The 19,106-nt window shown below is 36.5% G+C and overlaps 1 protein-coding gene across 1 annotated transcript in view; it reads left to right on the forward strand.

Moving 5' to 3' along the window:
- The window catches only part of DIAPH2 (diaphanous related formin 2), a 913,509-nt gene that overhangs the window by 565,980 nt on the left and 328,423 nt on the right, over positions 1-19,106 (forward strand). The window contains exon 24 of the mRNA XM_047765864.1: positions 17,900-18,024. Coding sequence (XP_047621820.1) covers positions 17,900-18,024 — 125 coding nt within the window. The remainder of the gene's footprint in view (positions 1-17,899; positions 18,025-19,106) is intronic.

Here is a 19,106-nt window from a genome sequence, read left to right on the forward strand (position 1 = left end):
TGCCACCTACTATGTATATGACCTTGAGGAAATTATTTAGTCTCTCTTTGCCTTAGATTTCTCACATGTACATAGGAAAATAACAGGATATATCTTATAGGGTGAACTATAAATAAATAAGTTATATAGGTTACTTTTTGTTCAATTATTAGATCTTTAGAAAAGTCTGAAAGAAAATATGAAGGTAAAGATATAATACTCGAAGTATAAAACTGGAGAATTTGATTTGCATCCCTCTGTGTTATTTTGAGAAGTGATTATTTGGCCATTGAGATTAAATTTCATATTACTTTAGGCTGATTTTTATAGCCTGATTGTTCCTCTTATACTGACTGGCTTAAAGGACCTGGCTTTGAGTTTCTATATGTACCTTTTGCTGTTGTATTTTATTTACATAGTTTGAAGGTTTTTCAGACGAATTTTGCCATGGGTGCCTTGATCCTATCTGCCTGTGGTATTGTGCTAATTGTATTAAAAAAATGCTTTTTATAGTCCCATTAATGATTATTCTATTGACGTATTTAGTGTAATATACTTATATAATCAATTTCACATTTTGGAATTCATTGTGCATATTATCTCCAGACAGATAGAAATACCTTGTAAAGAGACTCAGTTGTATTGCGATTGGAGAGGAACCATAAATCCAGAGACCTGGCTGTGAACAGTGACTCTTTTTTTTTTTTAAACTCAATTAATTTTATTATATTTATAATTGTACAGCCATTATTATAACTTAATTTTAGAATATTTCCATCCCAAACCCCCAGTCCATCCCTCCTCCCCGCCAACCTGTCCCCTTTGGTAACCATAAGTTTTTCAAAATCTGTGAGTCACTTTCTGTTCTGCAAAGAAGTTCAATGTATTTTTTTTTTTTTTGAGATTCCACAAATAAGTGATAGCAAATGACATTTGTGTCTCACTGTCTAACTTAGCATGATAATTTCTAGGTCCATCCATGTTGCTGCAAATACCATTATTTCATTCCTTTTAAGGGCTGAGTAATATTCCACTGCATATATGTACCATATCTTCATTATCCACTCCTCTGTCGATGGATGTTTAGATTGCTTCCATGTCTTGGCTATTGTACATAGTGCTGCAATGAACATAGGAATACATGTAGCTTTTCAAGTCATGGTTCTCTCTGGATAGATGCCCAGGAGTGGGATTGCTGGATCGTATGGTAATTTAGTTTTGTTTTTTGAGGAATCTTCATAGTGTTTCCATAGTAGTTGCACCAACTTATATTCCCACCAACAGTGTGAGAGGGTTCCCTTTTCTCCACACCCTTCCTAGCATTTATTGTTTGCAGACTTTTTGATGATGGCCATAGTAGTTTTGATTTGCATTTTTCTAATAATGAGTGATGTTGAACATCTTTTCATGTGTTTTTTGGCCATCCATATGTCTTTGGAGAACTGTCTGTTTAGATCTTCTTTCCATTTTTTGATGGGGTTGTTGTTTTTTCAGTATTGAGCTACAGGAGGTGTTATCTATTTTGGAGATTAATCCCTTGTCAGTCACTTAATTTGCAAATATTTTCTCCTACTCTGTGCGTTGTCTTTTCATTCTGTTTAGGGTTTCCCTTTCTGTGCAAAAATTTTTAAGTTTAATTAGGTCCCATTTGTTTATTTTTGTTTTGATTGTCATTACTCTAGGAGGTGGATCTGAGAAGATATTGCTGTGGTTTATGTCAGTGAGTGTTCGACCTATGTTTTCCTCTAAGAATTTTATAGTGTCTGATCTTATATTTAGGTCTTTGATCCATTTTGATTTTATTTTTGTGTATGGTGTTAGGGAGTGTTGGACAGTCACTTTTGATTTAACTCTGTCTCCATATCATCATGAGAAATCTAGACTAGGAAATTGCTGTTGCCCCTCCCAATAGTGTATTTTTATTTATCTTGAATTCAAGGTGGTTGCCAGAGGTGAAGGGTGGGGAGGGAAGTGGGTGAAAGTGGTTAAAAGGTAAAAACTTCCAAGATAAATAATTTTGGAGATATAATGGATAGCAAGTGACTATAATTAACACCACTGTATTATATATTTAAGAGTTGCTAGGAGAGTAGATCTTTTTTTTTGTTGAATTTTTTTTTTATTCACGTATCATTATGATGGAACATGATAATGTGAGAAAAAAGAATGTATACATATATGTGTAACTGGGTCATCATGCTGTACAGTAGAAAAAATACAAAAGGTAAAAAAAAGTATCACGGGAGTTCCCGTCGTGGCGCAGTGGTTAACGAATCCGACTAGGAACCATGAGGTTGCAGGTTCGGTCCCTGCCCTTGCTCAGTGGGTTAAGGATCCGGCGTTGCCGTGAGCTGTGGTGTAGGTTGCAGACGCGGCTCGGATCCTGCATTGCTGTGGCTCTGGTGTAGGCCGGTGGCTACAGCTCTGATTCAACCCCTAGCCTGGGAACCTCCATATGCCGCGAGAGCGGCCCAAGAAATAGCAACAACAACAACAACAATAACAACAACAACAAGACAAAAAAAAAAGTATCACGGTACATATATACAATGGAATACTACTCAGCCATAAAAAGGACAAAATAATGCTATTTGCAGCAATGTGGATGCAACTAGAGATTCTCATACCAAGTGAAATAAGTCAGAAAGACAAATACCATATGATATCACTTATATGTGGAAGCTAAAATATGGCAAAAATGAACCTATCTACAAAACAGAAACAGGTCACCAACATGGACAGCAGACTTGTGGTTGCCAGGGGTTATGGTGTGGGATGGTCAGGGAGTTTGGGGTTGGTCGATGCAAACTATTACATTTAGAATGGATAAGCAGCAAGGTCCTACTGTATAGCACAGGAAACTATATCCAATCTCTTGGGATAGAATATGATGGAAGATTGTATGAAAAAAGAATGATTTATAAGTATGACTGGATTACTTTGCTGTACAGCAGAAATTGAAGGAACATTGTAGATCAACTATACTTTAATAAAAAATTTAAATATGTATATATAGTTGTTTTACAGTGTGCCAATTTCTGCTGTATAGCAAAGTGACCCAGTCATATATATACACACACACACACACAATTTGCCAATTTCTGCTGTACAGCAAAATGACCCATATATATATTATATACATATCATATTATATATATACATATTCCCTTTCTTATATGGAAAGTAGTTCTAAAAATTTCTCATCACATACAAAAAAATTTTGTAACTGTGAGGTGATGGATGTTGACTCAACTTATTGGGATGATCATTTCACAATGTGTGTGTGTGTGTATGTATGTGTATATATATATATATATATATATATATATATATGTAATCATTATGTTGTACACCTAAAACTAATACAGTGATATCTGTCAATTATACTGCAATTTAAAAAATAGAATGAAGGTGAGCAAACCTTTCCCATTGAGAGCCAGATGTTAAATATTTTAGGTTTTGCCAACCACACAGTGTCCCTGTCACAAGGACTCAGCTCTGCTGCTTTAACACAAAAGCAGCCGTAGGCAATATGTAAATGGCCATATACCTGTAAGACTTTACTTACAGACACAAATTTGAATTCTCATACAATTTTCATGTGTCACAAATATTACTCTTTCATTTTTTGCAACCACTTCTAAATGTAAAAAGCATTCTTAGCTTGCAGGCCGTGTAAAAACAAGCAGTGAGCCAGATTTGGCCTGTGGGCAAGTGGTTTGCCAACTCCTGATCTAAAATAACAATTTATACTTGTGCGTGTATGTATGTGTATACACACACATATATATATATATATATTTGAGGACATACAGTATGCAAGGTATTACCTTGCAGTGCTTGTATTCATGATCATTTTCACATTCCTTTCCCTTATTTCATAAATGATCACGAGGCATTTGAAAAATCTGATGGGCCTTTGACCAGATTGTGTGTGTGTATGCTTGTAGATATTTTTGCCAGAATGCTTCAAAGTCCCTGGGCTTTTTATTCATCTTTACTTTGTCTAATGTTTTCTCCCCCGTGTAGATGAATGAAAATTTTCAACAGCTTTTCTTTGCATGACTTTCAAGTCTAGTTGCTATTTAAATTACACAAAAGTGTCTGTAGCCCTTCCTTGTATATGTGGTGAGTCCCTTTTTGCAGGGGTGTAGGGATTTTTCAGGAACATATTTCAGTAGACTGAAAACTGTGAATAACAAAGTTAAGATATTTTTTCAGGGAGGAGGTCTTTTGGAAGATGACAGATTTAGAACATCCTTTGTACTTCTAAGATAGTTCTTTTCTTCAGAACCCAAGACATTTCTAATGATTTGGGGTTGGTGTATGTGTTGTTTCATAGAAATTCCCTGTACACTTAAAAAGGTTCCTTTCCTTCTTTGTTATCTGTTAGAGTTATCCTATTTCTCAGTATTCTATCCCCTATAAACTGCAGAATGAACGTGTAAATGACATGGGATACCGTTTAAAGTGAGGGAGCTTCTTTTCATTTACAAAGACATTAAAAGAAAATGCGTTTCATAGTTAAGATCATGCTGTACCTAAACTTTCATAAGGTGATTTTTTAATTGATATGAAAGAAATCACAAGTATTTTTCTGTTATTACAAAGTTTCTGTGAATTTTACATTATTGCCTATGTAATCACACCATTGCTCTACAGTTTTACTTAATTATTCCCTTATCTCTCATCATCTAGATTGTCATATTTTTTTGCCATTTTAAATGAGACCACATGATTTTCTTTGGCCAAAAACACTTGCTTCTCTTTCAGGCTTTTTTTCTTTGAAGATAGTTATAACAACTAGTATTACTGTATCAAAGATTATGAATAATTATAAGCCATTTAGCTTTCTAATTCTTTTCTTAGAAATTTATGATTTTTTTTCCTGTTTACATTGTTCAATAGTTTCTGTAACTATACCCTTAGCAGTACAGTAGTCTACACTTGAAAAACCATGTTTGCTAGTTGGATAAATGAGAAACATGGGGTCTTAATTCAAACAAAATTTTCATAGCATTCATTGTATGGCTTATACAGTGTTAAAGGCTGAGAAAAGGAAAATATTTTTTAATGGCCTCAGTCTGCTCTCAGGGAACTAAAGTTCCCTTGAAAGAAGTAGCCATATAAACTACTAGAATGAAAAAATAAATAAATAAATAAATAAACTAAAAGAATCAAAAGCACTGTGGGGGCACTGAAAACAGAATTACTACTTCTAAGAGATGTTACAAAAAACTCTATCAAGTTGACCTCTAGAAGAATGGGAATTCCAGAGTAGAGTGGTGATTACCTGATTACTATGGCAGTGGGGTGGATGAGGGGAATAAATGGGGAGATATTAGTCAAAGGGTACAAACTTCCAGTTATTATATTAACAAGTTCCGAGGATCTAATGTCCAGCATAGTACTGTAACTAAGATTGTATCATTTACTTGAATGTTGCTAAGACAGTACATCTTAAATGTTCTCACCACACAAAAAAGGAAATGATAATTATGTGACAGGATGGAGGTGTTAACCAAAGCTATGGTGGTAATCATTTTGCAATATAAAAACGTGTCAAATCAACATATCAGTATACTTAAACTTACACAATGGAAGAGGTCAATTATATCTCAATAAAGCAGGGAAGGGAAAACAAAAACAATAAAATGAGAAGTGGTAATATTAATTTTTTTCCCAATATGGAGCATAAATTTTGTTTGTTTGTTTGTTTTGTTTGCTTTTTAGTGCCGCAATCATGGCCTTTGGAAGTTCCCAAGGTAGGGGTTGAATTGTAGCTGCAGCTGCTGGCCTATACCACAGCCATAGCAATGCAGGATCTGAGCCATGTCTGTGACCTACATCATAGCCCAAGGCAATGCTGGATCCTTAACCCACTGAGCGAGGCCAGGAATCAAACCTGAGTCCTCATGGATAGTAGTTGGGGTCATAACCTGCTGAGCAGCAACAGGAACTCCCTACTTTTCCTTTTTTTTTTTTTTTGCCTCTTTTTGATAAAACCCACAGTTCCTGTTCAAGAATTCCATTTAATTTAGAAGGGCGAGGGACTGTTTTATTCCAAACTAGTATGTTTCCTCTTGCAGGAGACTGATGGAATGATATAATTTTCTCAAAGTAGGTAATAAAGTTTTAAGACATCTTTTGCAGAGTTCCTGTTGTGGCTCAGTGGGTTAAGAATCCAACTAGTATCCATGAGGACTCAAGTTCGATCCCTGGCCTCACTCTTTATGTTAAAGATCCAGCATTGCCTGTGAGCTGTGGTGTAGGTCACAGATGCGGCTTAGATCCTGCATTGCTGTGGCTGTGGTATAGGACACAGCTGCAGCTCTGATTCAACCCCTAGCCTGGGAACTTCCATATGCTAAAGGTTATGCCCCAAAAAGAAAAAAAAAATAGGTTTTATAACGTTTGGCTTGTTTGAGCTACGAGAAAAACTATTTTGGAAGAACATATGTGATATGTGGGCCTAAATCTCTTTTGTCAGGAAGTATTACCATCATGCCATCAGGTTGTTTGTGTGTCATTGTTAGAATTTCCTGTGATCACAGTTTTAAAAAATTTTATTCTTCAACTTTTACGCAGCCATCTATTTTTAATATTGAAATAGTTAAGTGTTTTTGGTTTTGGTAGAAAGTTGATAAGACCTACATAATGAGTGTTGTTTCTAGTTGTCCACAGTTAAAAGTAATGATCATTTGGGTGGAATTCTTATTTGAATTTTCTTATCCATTACTGGCTCCATAGAAGATCTCCAAATCCTTTGCAAGTCATCAAACTAACCTGGGTAAAAGGATCATAGTTCTTAAACCTTTTTTTAGCATACTAAGGCTAGAGATTACAGTAGCAAATGTAACTTGCTGACTAACTGGAGGGACAACGATGGACCTTTTTAAATTAATGGAAGGTGAAATTCTTTAAAAATATTAAAAAATAAAGGAGAGAAGGACTTTAGAAGGCTTTTAGGACTTTATCACATCCAAGGCAGCAACAGAATCACTGACATGGGGACTAAGGCAGATGTGTGCAGCATCCCATTTTACTCAGTATGCTCAGGAGTAGTAATTTTATTGTTCCACTCTGATTAAAATACAGGTAAGCATTGCTGTTGGCCTTAAAAGAACAGTTCACTGATAAGAAACCCTGCAATTATTTGCAACAAGCATTTGAAGAAAAACAACCCACAGTGAAAGCTAGAAATGTATATACCCTAAAAGAAAACTGTAGAGCTACAGGCAGGAAGAAGACATGCTTATCATGAATATCTCAAGTGGAGCCAGTTGGAGACAGGGACCAAAGATGAGACCTACTTTGTCTTGTATTGGCTAAACCACCCTTAACCCTTACCCCTGTACCAGTGTTAGTGTACCAATTATGTATGCTATGAAGGAAAAGTAATTGGGTCTTTTAAATTTCTCCTTCTTCTTGTAAGGACATCTGGGCAAACATTTTCATGACTGTGCTTTAAAGGCCTGCAGCTTTTTTATTTAGTGTACTTTCTCCACTTCCAAATGCAATTAGCTGTGTGGTTGTTATTGGCAACATTTGTTTTAAGATAAGTATAACAGCAAGATGTTTGGGAAAAAAAAGAAAAAAAAAAAAGGCTTAATAGGAATATCCATGGTACCTACGCAAGTTTAGAGTAACTCACAGCAAAGTAAATAAGAAAAATAGAAATAAATTATAAGCATAGCCCAGAGGAAAATGACCTTACACAACACCTAGAAATGTTTGTACTTGGAATGAGTCAAGGATGCAGGAATTATTTCCTAGATTTATATAGCCAGAGAACTAACTGTAGACTAAATTATATCATCGTAATATAACTGAAGTTGGATCTGTATGCAAATACCTCTTTATTTCTTGTGTCAGACCTCTCTTCTGAGCTCCAGATCCATATATACAATTGCCTATTTGTAATTTCAACTTGGGTGCTTCATACAATTGAAAACTTAATAGGTCCCAAGCTAAATCAACCTTTGCACATTCCTCACAAATCTCCTCTCCCCACGTCTTCGTTTCCTTTGTTCATACCAGAAACCCAGGAATCATTTTCAATAATTCCTTCTTCCTTACCTCTCACATTTCACCCATTCAAGCCCAGTCAGCTCTACCTCTAAAATACATACTGCAAGGAGTTTCCACTGTGGCACAGTGGGTTAATGATCTGGTGTTGCTGCTGCTGTGGCATAGGTCATAGCTGTAGCTCAGATTTGATCCCTGGCCTGGGAACTTCCATATATATATATCACAGGTGCAGCTGGAAAAGGAAAAATAAAACAAAATGAAATAAAATACATACTGCATTCATCTTTGGTTGCTCTAATCCAAGCCACCATCATCTCCAGTCTTGACCATAATCATTGTTTCTTAACTCTTCTCCCCTTTTCTATTCTTGACTCCTTCCCCCCATTCACCACATAGCTGCCAGAGTTTAATATGTTTTAAACTGTAACTTCAATCAACCTCTCAGCTGCTAAAAGCCCTTTAGTGCATTCCCATTACTCTTAGGGTGAAACCTAAACTCCTTATTTTGGTCTCAAAGGCCCCACTTACCTTTCAAATCTCATGTCCTCCTTTTTTTTTTTCTTTTCTTTTTTCTTTTCAGGGCTGCACCCATGGCATATGGAAGTTCCCAGGCTAGGGTCAAATCAGAGCTGCAACAGCCAGCCTATGCCACAGCCACAGCAACTCAGGAACGAAGCCACATCGCGACCTATACCACAGCTCATGGCAATGCCTGATCCTTAACCCACTGAGCGTGGCCAGGGATCGAACCCACATCCTCATGGATACTAGTTGGGTTCTTAACCCACTGAACCACAATAGGAACTCCCTCATTTCCCCTTTAAATCCATTGTTGTTGGGCAAAAATATTTAAGACGTAGTAGATTTATGGTAACACCCAGATAAAACCCTGCTTTATTTATGGACTAATTTCAGTGATAAGGAACTTATAAAATTATTATATCCTCTAATTTGTTTAGTCTGCATTGCCAATCTCTTGTCTGCGAGCATACAGTAATCCTGTTAGTATCCACAGTCCATTAATGAATAACAAAAATGTAACCATAAGCTTTCTATACCCTTCCAACCTGACTTGTAGCCCTACTACCAGGTAGAACTGCTAGTCTGAACAGTACTAATGTGGAAGGGACTCTGGTGACGCCAGCGTTATGACCTCAGCTTTGACACTGACCTCATGACAACCTGCATTCAGCTTGGGTGAAAGTTAATGGCTTTGTATACATACTTGTGGACTTCGTGCATTAGATTTTTTTCCAGAAAACCCAGTCAAGTGCAAGAATAACTGGGAAACCACATAGTCCCATTAATTTCCCTAATGAGTTCAGGAATGCAGTCATTGATAATTTGAGCACAGTCACAAAAATTACACGCAAGAAGGCTAACATTCTTTTAATATAGCATTATAGCTTTATGATGACACTATTTACATCTATTTAATTCTTGCCAAATAACATGTGGAAGAAAGTATTCCAAATGGTTCATCAGTCCATATAATACTTGTACCTTATTAAGGGTATAATATACCAGAAGTGAGAGTGTTAGTAAAGTTGCCATTACATGATTGCACAGATAAAAACATTTGTGAATGCTTAATCAAGAAGCTGGTACTTATTTTGCTGTGGGGAAAAAAAACAGTGCTCATTTCTCACACCTAGTTTATCAGAACTTTGACAATATTGAATATAGTTGCTTTTCACATTTTTTAAACTTTTCCAGTAGTATTTATTATAGCTCAAAACTAAACGAACAGGTAATTTCAGATTTTGTAAATTAAGACTTTTTTTTGTCCTTTCTAGTCTTTAATCAAGTTTACATTTTACACATTTTCCCATAATTTTACTAATTTATTTTTAAGGCCTACTATTATAGCTATTATTAAATAGCCTCCTTTCATAAGGGTCCCTTTTACTGCTAATGTTCTGATTCCAAGGCAAAAGAAGAATATATTCCACGAACTTGACAGTAATGGATTGTCATAAAGGATTTATCAGTATCTGAAGCTTGTGGCAAGCTTTTTTTTTTTTTTTTTTTTGTCTTTTTGCCATTTCTTGGGCTGCTCCCGCGGCATATGGAGGGTCCCAGGCTAGGGGTGGAATCGGAGCTATAGTCACTGGCCTACACCAGAGCCACAGCAACACGGGATCCAAGCCACGTCTGCAACCTACACCACAGCTGCTCACGGCAACGCTGGATCATTAACCCACTGGGCAAGGCCAGGAATTGAACCTGCAACCTCATGGTTCCTAGTTGGATCCGTCAACCACTGAGCCCCTATGGGAACTCTCAAGCTTTTTTGTTAAGGAGAATACCATTCCAGCCATTTACATAAAATCCCCAGGGGAGGATGATTCAGTATAGCCCAGCCTCAACTCAAAAAAGACATAACTTGACCCATCAAAATTACTCCACTTGAGTTCCCGTCGTGGTGCAGTGGTTAACGAATCCGACTAGGAACCATGAAGTTGCAGGTTTGATTCCTGGCCTTGCCCAGTGGGTTAACGATCCAGCGTTGCCGTGAGCTGTGGTGTAGGTTGCAGACGCGGCTCGGATCCCGCGTTGCTGTGGCTCTGGCGTAGGCCGGAGGCTACAGCTCCGATTCGACCCCAAGCCTGGGACCCTCCATATGCCGCGGGAGCAGCCCAAGAAATGGCAAAAAGACAAAAAAAAAATTACTCCACTTGGAGATGCAGACGAGTAAGAGATCTTTTAGTATAAGAAAAACAAATGAGCTTTAAAAAAAGATTCTTCATAACAAGAACAAACTATTCCAACAAGACTATATCCAGCATCACTTTATAGAAACTTCTGCTTGCATCTGTACCTCCCAATCCTGGCCTTGAGCTAAGACTGTCAACAAGAGTAGGAAATTTCAGTTTGTTTTTTAGTCTTTGATTTAAAAATTCACACATATTCCTTGCTGTAGGCAGAATAACAGTTGCAGAAGAGATAGGAGGTGAAAGAACTCAGTACTTCACTGGCAGCTGGGCTGTCCATTGCTGGTGGGTCAGTGGTTAGGCTGCAGAATTTGGGGCTGCAAGTCATTATTCAGAAGGTTTTAAACTTTTTCTCTCTTCTCCTTTACCCCAGTTCTCCTTGGACCAAGCCTTCCATGGTTATTAGTAAGGGGTGTTTTGGTTTGGGGGTTTTTGTTTTTGTTTGTTTGTTTTGTCTTTTCTTTTAGAAAGCCCTATTTCTTTCTTTAAAAAAAAAAAAATCCCAAAACAACAAACAAAACATTCAGACTGAGGTTTGCAGGCTGAGAACTTGTACAAATGCATCAACTCAGACAGTGACATATTCTTAGCAAAGTTTTTCAGTTTAAACATGTATATGGTTTATAAAGTAATTTTCATGTTTTGTAATGGATGTTCCTCTGCTCTCAGCATCAATTCAGGCCATATTATGGATACAATTGAGAAAACCTTCACCCTATCCTCAAGGGCACATGTTCAGGGGCAAGTGAGGTCTCATGAACAAAGGACACATGTTTTGAAATATCAGTGGTTAACAAATTCGACTAGGAACCATGAGGTTTCAGGCTTGATCCCTGGCCTCGCTCAGTGGGTTAAGGATCCCGTTTGCCTTGAGCTGTGGTGTAGGTCGCAGACACGGCTCTGATCTGGTGTTGCAGTGGGTGTGGTGTAGGTCTGCGGCTACAGCTCAGATTAAACCCTTAGCCTGGAAACTTCCATATACTTCAGGTATGGCCCTAAAAAAAAAAAAAGGAGTTCCTGTCCTGGAGTAGTGGTTAATGAATCTGACTAGGAACCATGAGGTTGTGGGTTCAGTCCCTGCCCATGCTCAGTGGGTTAATGATCTGGCATTGCCGTGAGCTGTGGTGTAGGTCTCAGAGGCGGCTCGGATCCCGTGTTGCTGTGGCTCTGGCGTAGGCGGGCAGGTACAGTTCCGATTGGACCCCTAGCCTGGGAACCTCCATATGCCGCGGGAGCAGCCCAAGAAATGGCAAAAAGACAAAAAGAAAGAAGAAAAAAAAGTCTTTTTCTAACAGATTTTTTTTTTAATTATAGGAATTTCTTAATTGTGCCATTTACCACTCATTTTCTTTAAAGGCCTGAGAAGCCCGCAATGCTAAGCCTTTGCTCTTGTTATTATAGAAACACATTTGCTTCATTTCCGTGTATAGCATTCATATAAAATGAAACTATTAACTTATAAATGTACTAGAGAAAGAATACAATGGTGCCTATTGTTCAGACTGCTTGTAATGTCCTTTTCTTTTTTACATATGCTTTCTGGATGAATCATTTTAATGTTGTGCCACTCTGCTGATAGTAATTCTTCAACTCAATCTATTCAGTTAAAGAAAATACAAGGTGCTTATAATCATTGGGCCTATTCACATATAGGCTTGCAAGAGTAAATTTTTACTTGGCCTTTCCTAAAGCAAAGGTGTTAAGAAGTCCTCAGTTACTTTGTCAATGGGTAAAATTAATGAAGAATTTAATTCAGAGAAATTCTTCAAGTTCCTGGAAAACCTTTTATATTTACATAAAATTACACATTCTGTCCAGGGTCTAGAAGATGTCAACGGAGTACTGTGAGTTTTCTTCCTTAATTGCATATCAGTTCTCTTATGTACTATGGAATTAAATAGTTTTTCCATTTAAAATCTCACTTAAAATATTTATCCTACACTTGTCTTGAAATTATGAATTGGAGCAAATCTGCCATTTAAAATGTTCTGACTGAAGATCGGACCATTCTCACATATTAGCTTGAAGCCAGGAAAGAAGTACTGTATGTATATTTTTCAACTGAAGTAAGTAGATAAATAAGATTTGTGGGCAAAGTTTCTCCCTACATATAACTCAAGAGGGTATTCTGAACCTAAAAGGTTATTTATGGAGTACAAGGAAGAAAGCTATAATAAAGAACCCGATAGCTATAATTTAATTTTTTAGTGTTATAATTCAGATTCAGTAATTCAGTAGTAGATGTAAAAAATGAAATGGGAGAAGAAAATTAAAGTGCCACCAGACTGACTAATCTGTCATTGAAAGTGCCTGTAGTGGGAATTTACCCAGATAGAAAATGTTTGCACTGTCATTAAAGACTCCTTAATTTATATTAGTGAACTAATATAATGACAGGCACAAAAATATACTCATATAGTCTGAGGCTGGAGCTATGCAATACACAAGCGTTTCTAACACACTTTGGTGTTTGAATGTTCCTGGAACTGCAGGTGCTCTGCATCTCCTTACCCCATCACTTTGGGTAAAATATATATATATATGTGTGTGTGTGTATGTATATATAATATAATAAACATGTTATAATATATAATATAAAATATATATTATATATGTAAAATGTATATGTATTTCTGTCTCACACACACACACAACCTGAAGACGTATTAGAAGTAATGTAGGCTAGGATCTAATTAGTTACATAATCAACATTGTCTCCTAACTTTTAAGATTGAAGCAGATGTATTCAAGGCAAATAATTAGGCAGGTAAACACATGTTAATTCTGTTTAACACTTTAAAAAAAAAAGTTGTTATCTTTTAGACATGTCTAGAAAAGCTAAGTAAGTAACTTTTAAATGTCTCCAGAGAAATACAGACTACTGCACAGGTTTTAATTTGCAAAGACATTCTTTAAATTTGAAACTTGCTAATAGCTCTAACAAATTGGCTGTTCATTAGTATAATCGTCACTGCCTCTCAGACCTAAAATTCCATGGACCCTGTAAACACAATCTAAGTTTAATTCTCTTGATTAGAAAGAGGACCTATATTAAATCAGGCCACAGTGAGGTAGCAGGTGTGGAATAACTGCTTATTTGTTCTTCAGTTTACATCTAAATTGTTGTTTGATTCTTGGCGGCACATTTATAGTAGGAATTTGTTGTTGGAAGGTATAGTGGGAAGGATAGTGGTATATGAAATGAATATTTATAGATTACCTATTAGGTACCTGTTACAATGATAGAAACTTTTTATTTATCAATCTATTTACCTTGAATGACTACCCTTTAAGTAAGGTATTATCATCTTTATTTTGCAAATTGGGAAATGAAGACCCAGAGAAGCTACGTGTCTGGCTTAAAGTAACTCAACTAGTAGTAGGAAGTACTCAGCAAATGCTAGTTATTACTTAGGAGCATAAGTAATGACTAACCCTTGTATCTTATGAGGACTAGTTGAAGGAACTGGCAGTTTGTAGTTGGGGCAGACTAAGATTTCCTGTAGAATAGGCAGTAGACTGGAGCAGTGTTGCTTCAAGGCAAAATAAGGACTAATGGGTAGGAAGAATTCAAGTAGGCTGATTTTAATTATAAGTAAATAAAATGGTTTCTAATTCTGTCAGCTGTCAAAAAGTAAATAAGCTGCTTGGGGATAGAGTGAATCCTCTGTTTTGGATCTAGTTTAGCTCCACCATAGATTCCCTGGGCACCCATTCTGTTCCAGTGCCCCACCTCCAAGCCTGGGCCACTTGTCTTGCTCGCTAGCCAGACGTAGAAGTTTACACCCCTTGAAACCAAATCTCACCAGCGAGAGAATAGGAAATGACAAGGAGCCAGCAGGTGAACTGCTTAACCCCTTTAACAACCTCTTCCAGGTTGGAGTTGCTTCATTTGCCTTATCTAGAGACCAGGACTGACTACAGGATTAGGGCACCCAAGTGCACAATGAAATTGCAGAGCCTCAGTTAAAAAATTACTAATCATTTCAAAATGATGACAACAAAACATTTGGCAAAGTGCAGGGCACTTGTAAGCCTGAGACACATGTGACTGCACAAGTCACATGCCCGTGAAGTTGGCCCTGATGGAGACAACCTGAGACACTAAGCAACCAGCTGTAGTTTTTGTAAAGCTATGGCCAGTTCAGTAACTTCCTCTCTTGCGTTTGCTTTCTCCTCTTTTGCCTCAGGCCTGTTGCCATGGCATCATGCCTGACCCTCATGCCCAGTCGGGCTATAACATGCAAGCTTTGCCTTAGGCTCTGTTTTCTAGGTTCGTAGATTATGATGCTGTGTAACCTGAGCTTTTAAAATTTGAGAGGCTGGTTCACATCCCTTCTAATGTCACTTCCGACTCTAAGATACCATACTTCTACCAATTTAAGGAGATACATTTTATATAATGTATTCTTCCTTTTTTGCAGCCATCAGTTTGCATGTGGGCTAAAACCCTTGGATTATGACATCTCCAGTGTTTTATTTTCTTTTGTTCAGGCCTAATTTTAATAATTTATTAGAGGGGGAGAGTAGAGAACCATAAAAAGAAAAGGTGCCCCACACTTCTCTTCCTTATGTCAGTTTCTCACTTTCTCCTTTGTCTAAACATCGCCTGCAACCCTACCTCCTCTACCTATCATTAGACACACTTCACTTCCTGCTTCCTTTTCATAGTCACGTAATAATTGACATGCTAACTTCCAGTCACTATGGTTGTATCTAACTTCCACCTGCATAATCAGTTGCATAAGTGGGCATTCATTTAAATCCAAATCAAAACTTCTCAAAATATACATATTCATTCAACAAACTATTTATTGATAAGTGCTGATGAAAAAGCAAAGTATTAGATAGAGGTCTTAACATGTAAGTAGTTTGAGGTCTTATAATGGACACTTTGTTCAGGTACCTGAAAGAAAAGTAATTCTCATTTAAAGCAGGAGGTGTTATGTGGAAGATCACTTAAGCAAACCAAAGTATCTGTAAATGGTAGAGAATTTGGTCTAAAGCTCTGGAGGGATTTATAGAGGACTAAGGATTCCACATGTGAAATTGAGGAGGACAGATGTCTAGAAAATACTGTTTTATTCAGGATCCAATTTTAGCATAAAAACAATTTCACTAGATAAAAATAATGTCTCTTGTTATTTGAGTTATATATCTAGACTTTTGTGTTCATAGCAACTAGATTAGGCTGTTTCTTTATTGAACAAGCAGAAGAATTCTCATCCCCTTTTTTACTACTGGAATAACTCTAGCTTTTTAGTAGGAGGATTACTATTGTGACTTAAACCTAGCCTTTGGACACATTTTGTTTACTGCAAAAAGCTGTCATGAGCTTATTTCTTCTGTGTAGCCTAAATAACACAAACAACTTGTCAAATTCATATCTTCAGGTTTTTTTTTTTTTTTTTAGGACTGCACCCTCAGCATATAGAAGTTCCTACGTTAGGGCTCCAATCAGAGCTGTAGCTGCTGGCCTACACCACAGCCATAGCCACGCCAGATCCGAGCCGCATCTGCAACCTGCACCACAGTTCACAGCAACACCAGATCCTTAACCCACTGAGCAAGGTCAGGGATGAACCTTCATACTCATGAATACTAGTCAGGTTCGTTAACCACTGAGCCACAACAGGAACTCCATACCTTCAGTTTTTCAATCAAGCCCATGGGCATGGAGAAACCTTTTGACCACTTAGCAAGAATCTCCTGGAAAAACCCAAGTGAAAAAATTCAAGTTCAAGTCAGAGAGAATGATTTCCTCCACAGCAAACTCATCCTTTAAATAAAGCAAGCAATGATTGCTGAGCCATTAGTAAATTTTTGGCAAGACAAAACTCTCTTCTACTTCTCCAATGAAGAGTAATTTCCAAGCTTGTCAGCTCTAAACAAATGGAACTAAATTGGATGTAGCTATTTGAACTGACAGATTAATAGAAAAAAATAATTCATCTTTAGTGTTGGTGTTTGATTTTCAGTCCCTTGAACTTCTGTATATATTTAAGGCAATTTCTCCTCATTGAGTTATAAAGGTGTTCATGTCAGTGTGATGAATTTGCATCAGAAGACTTTGGCTGAAATTTGCCAGGGGTTTTTTTTTTTGTCAGCCTCTTGAATTTTTCATTGTAATTCTTATTTGCCTCTGAATGAGACTGAAATTTACTTTAAAAAAAAGAATTGGAATATTATTGTATTTCTGTTTCATGGTCCTTTAATGAAAAGAACTGTGTTTCCGAGGCCTGAATTTAAAAATCAATGCCACAGGCTACCTATCAGATTCTAATACTTACCTCGTCTTTTCAACTAGAACCTTGACAAATGCTTTTGATATTTCCAGAAGTGTCTTCATACATAATTGGCAGTCGTATAGTAATAGAGTATCTATAAAATAGTGAAAGCTAAAAAAAAAAAAAAAATGCCTCTGTGAAAAGAAAGCATCATGAGAGATCTGGAAAGCGTGCATGTATTGAGGAGCAGTTTGAATACAATACTTAAAATTACTTAAAATTATTGGTTGCCAATTGGGAGAGAAAAGAAAAGTGCAGAGAATGTTAGGGGTAATTAAAGCAAGTAATGATAGCGTTTGAGTGTGCGTTGAAGCTTTGTGAGTGTGTATGCGCATATGTGTTCCTTGCATTTAGCTCTAAATCCTCAGTATCAACAGTTATTTTTCATGTTTCTATGAGCATGAAATGTACTAAAGACAGGAACTTTTACCAGAGATATTGGTTTATAAAAATCAGGATGTTTCAACAAAAGAAAAATGTTTGATCCTTTTATATAATTTAACTTTAAATCATTTATATAGCCAAGAACATGCCTTAATAAGATAGGATCTCTTTGAACCTTAGTTTCTCTTTAATCTTCAAATTAGATTTTAAAGAATGAAATATTAGGAATTCCATCAATAAATTTAAATAGAGATGGATTCATTTGTGCTAATGGCTGAATAAAATGATGACATTCTCATATTAAATATGATGATTTGGTATATTACATTTTCACTTATTTCATAGAGAGTAGAATTTTTATGAGCAGTAATTCAGAAAAATGAGTTGACTTCATGGAACTCTTCTCCACATTAAAAAAAATACTTTAACTGATAGTGTTTTCTTTTAATTGTTTTGTGGACTACCTGATAAAATGTTCTAAACACTTTGCACATTGTTCTTTAGTTTCAGCTCAAATTCTCAAGAGCAATCTTGCAGCAATGGAACAACAAATAGTTCATCTGGAACGTGACATCAAGCAATTCCCCCAAACAGAAAATCAACATGATAAGTTTGTGGAAAAGATGACAATATCCTTTATTTATTTAAGTATTTTGTTTCTTTGTTAGTTTCTATATATGAGTCTGTCTGTCTGTCCCTCTATCTAATTGTCTGTGGTTAGTTCTAAACCTACCAGTCTGTTTACACAATTTGGATGAATTTGTTTAAAGGCTGTTTGTTATATTAGTACCATAAATTTTAGTTCATGACGTTTAGAACCATTGAGTAGGCAAGGGAACAATTATATAAGAAAATAATGTCATTTCTCAAAGAAGAATTTAATTTGAAGACCTACAAGATATGCAAGGTAAGTCTTATGAGGCTTGTTTATTTTTTTTTAATGTATATCATTATTTATTTATTTATATTGCATTATAGGGCCGCACTGGCAGCATATGGATTTTCCCTGGCTTGGGGTCCCATGCGAGCAACAGCTGTCGGCCTATGCCTTAGCCACAGCAAAGCAGGATCCGAGCCTCCTCTGCGACCTACACCATAGCTCACAGCATGGCCAGATCCTTAAACAAGTAAGGCCAGGGATCAAACATACAACCTCATGGTTCCTAGTCAGATTTGTTTCTGCTGAGCCAGGATGGGAACTCCAGTTATGAGGCTTGTTTAGACCTAAATCAAAACAAAACAAAATGAAGATTCTCCTTATATAACCAGTTATTTAAAGGAAATGATCAATAGAAGAATTTTTTTTGGTCAGAGATTTTTTTTTCTCCTTGTATGTAGATATTTTCTGAGGGGACATGCATTTTCAAGGGCAATCAGAGGATAGCTAATATCAGTAGACTGAAAGGTTAGGAAGAATAAAATGGATGCATGGTTGGACAGATAGGGGAATTGATCAGTAGATTATGTGTTTAAATAAATTGTAGTAGCTCTCTGTATAACATTAAGCATTTCCTGGTGCATAAATATTTTCAAATCCCTATTTTACATACAGTATATTCATATAAGTTACAGAAATATATGAAAGGAAAACTTGAGAAATACTATTTAGTTGGAATTGTTTAATGTTAAATCTGGTGTCTACAGATAAACTACATTAGAGCTGGGGTTTTTTGTTTGTTTGTTTTTTTTCTATTTTGGTTTTCAAAAATCA

The sequence above is a fragment of the Phacochoerus africanus genome, chromosome X (assembly GCF_016906955.1).
Source record: "Phacochoerus africanus isolate WHEZ1 chromosome X, ROS_Pafr_v1, whole genome shotgun sequence".
In the NCBI taxonomy this organism is placed as follows: Eukaryota; Metazoa; Chordata; class Mammalia; order Artiodactyla; family Suidae; genus Phacochoerus; species Phacochoerus africanus.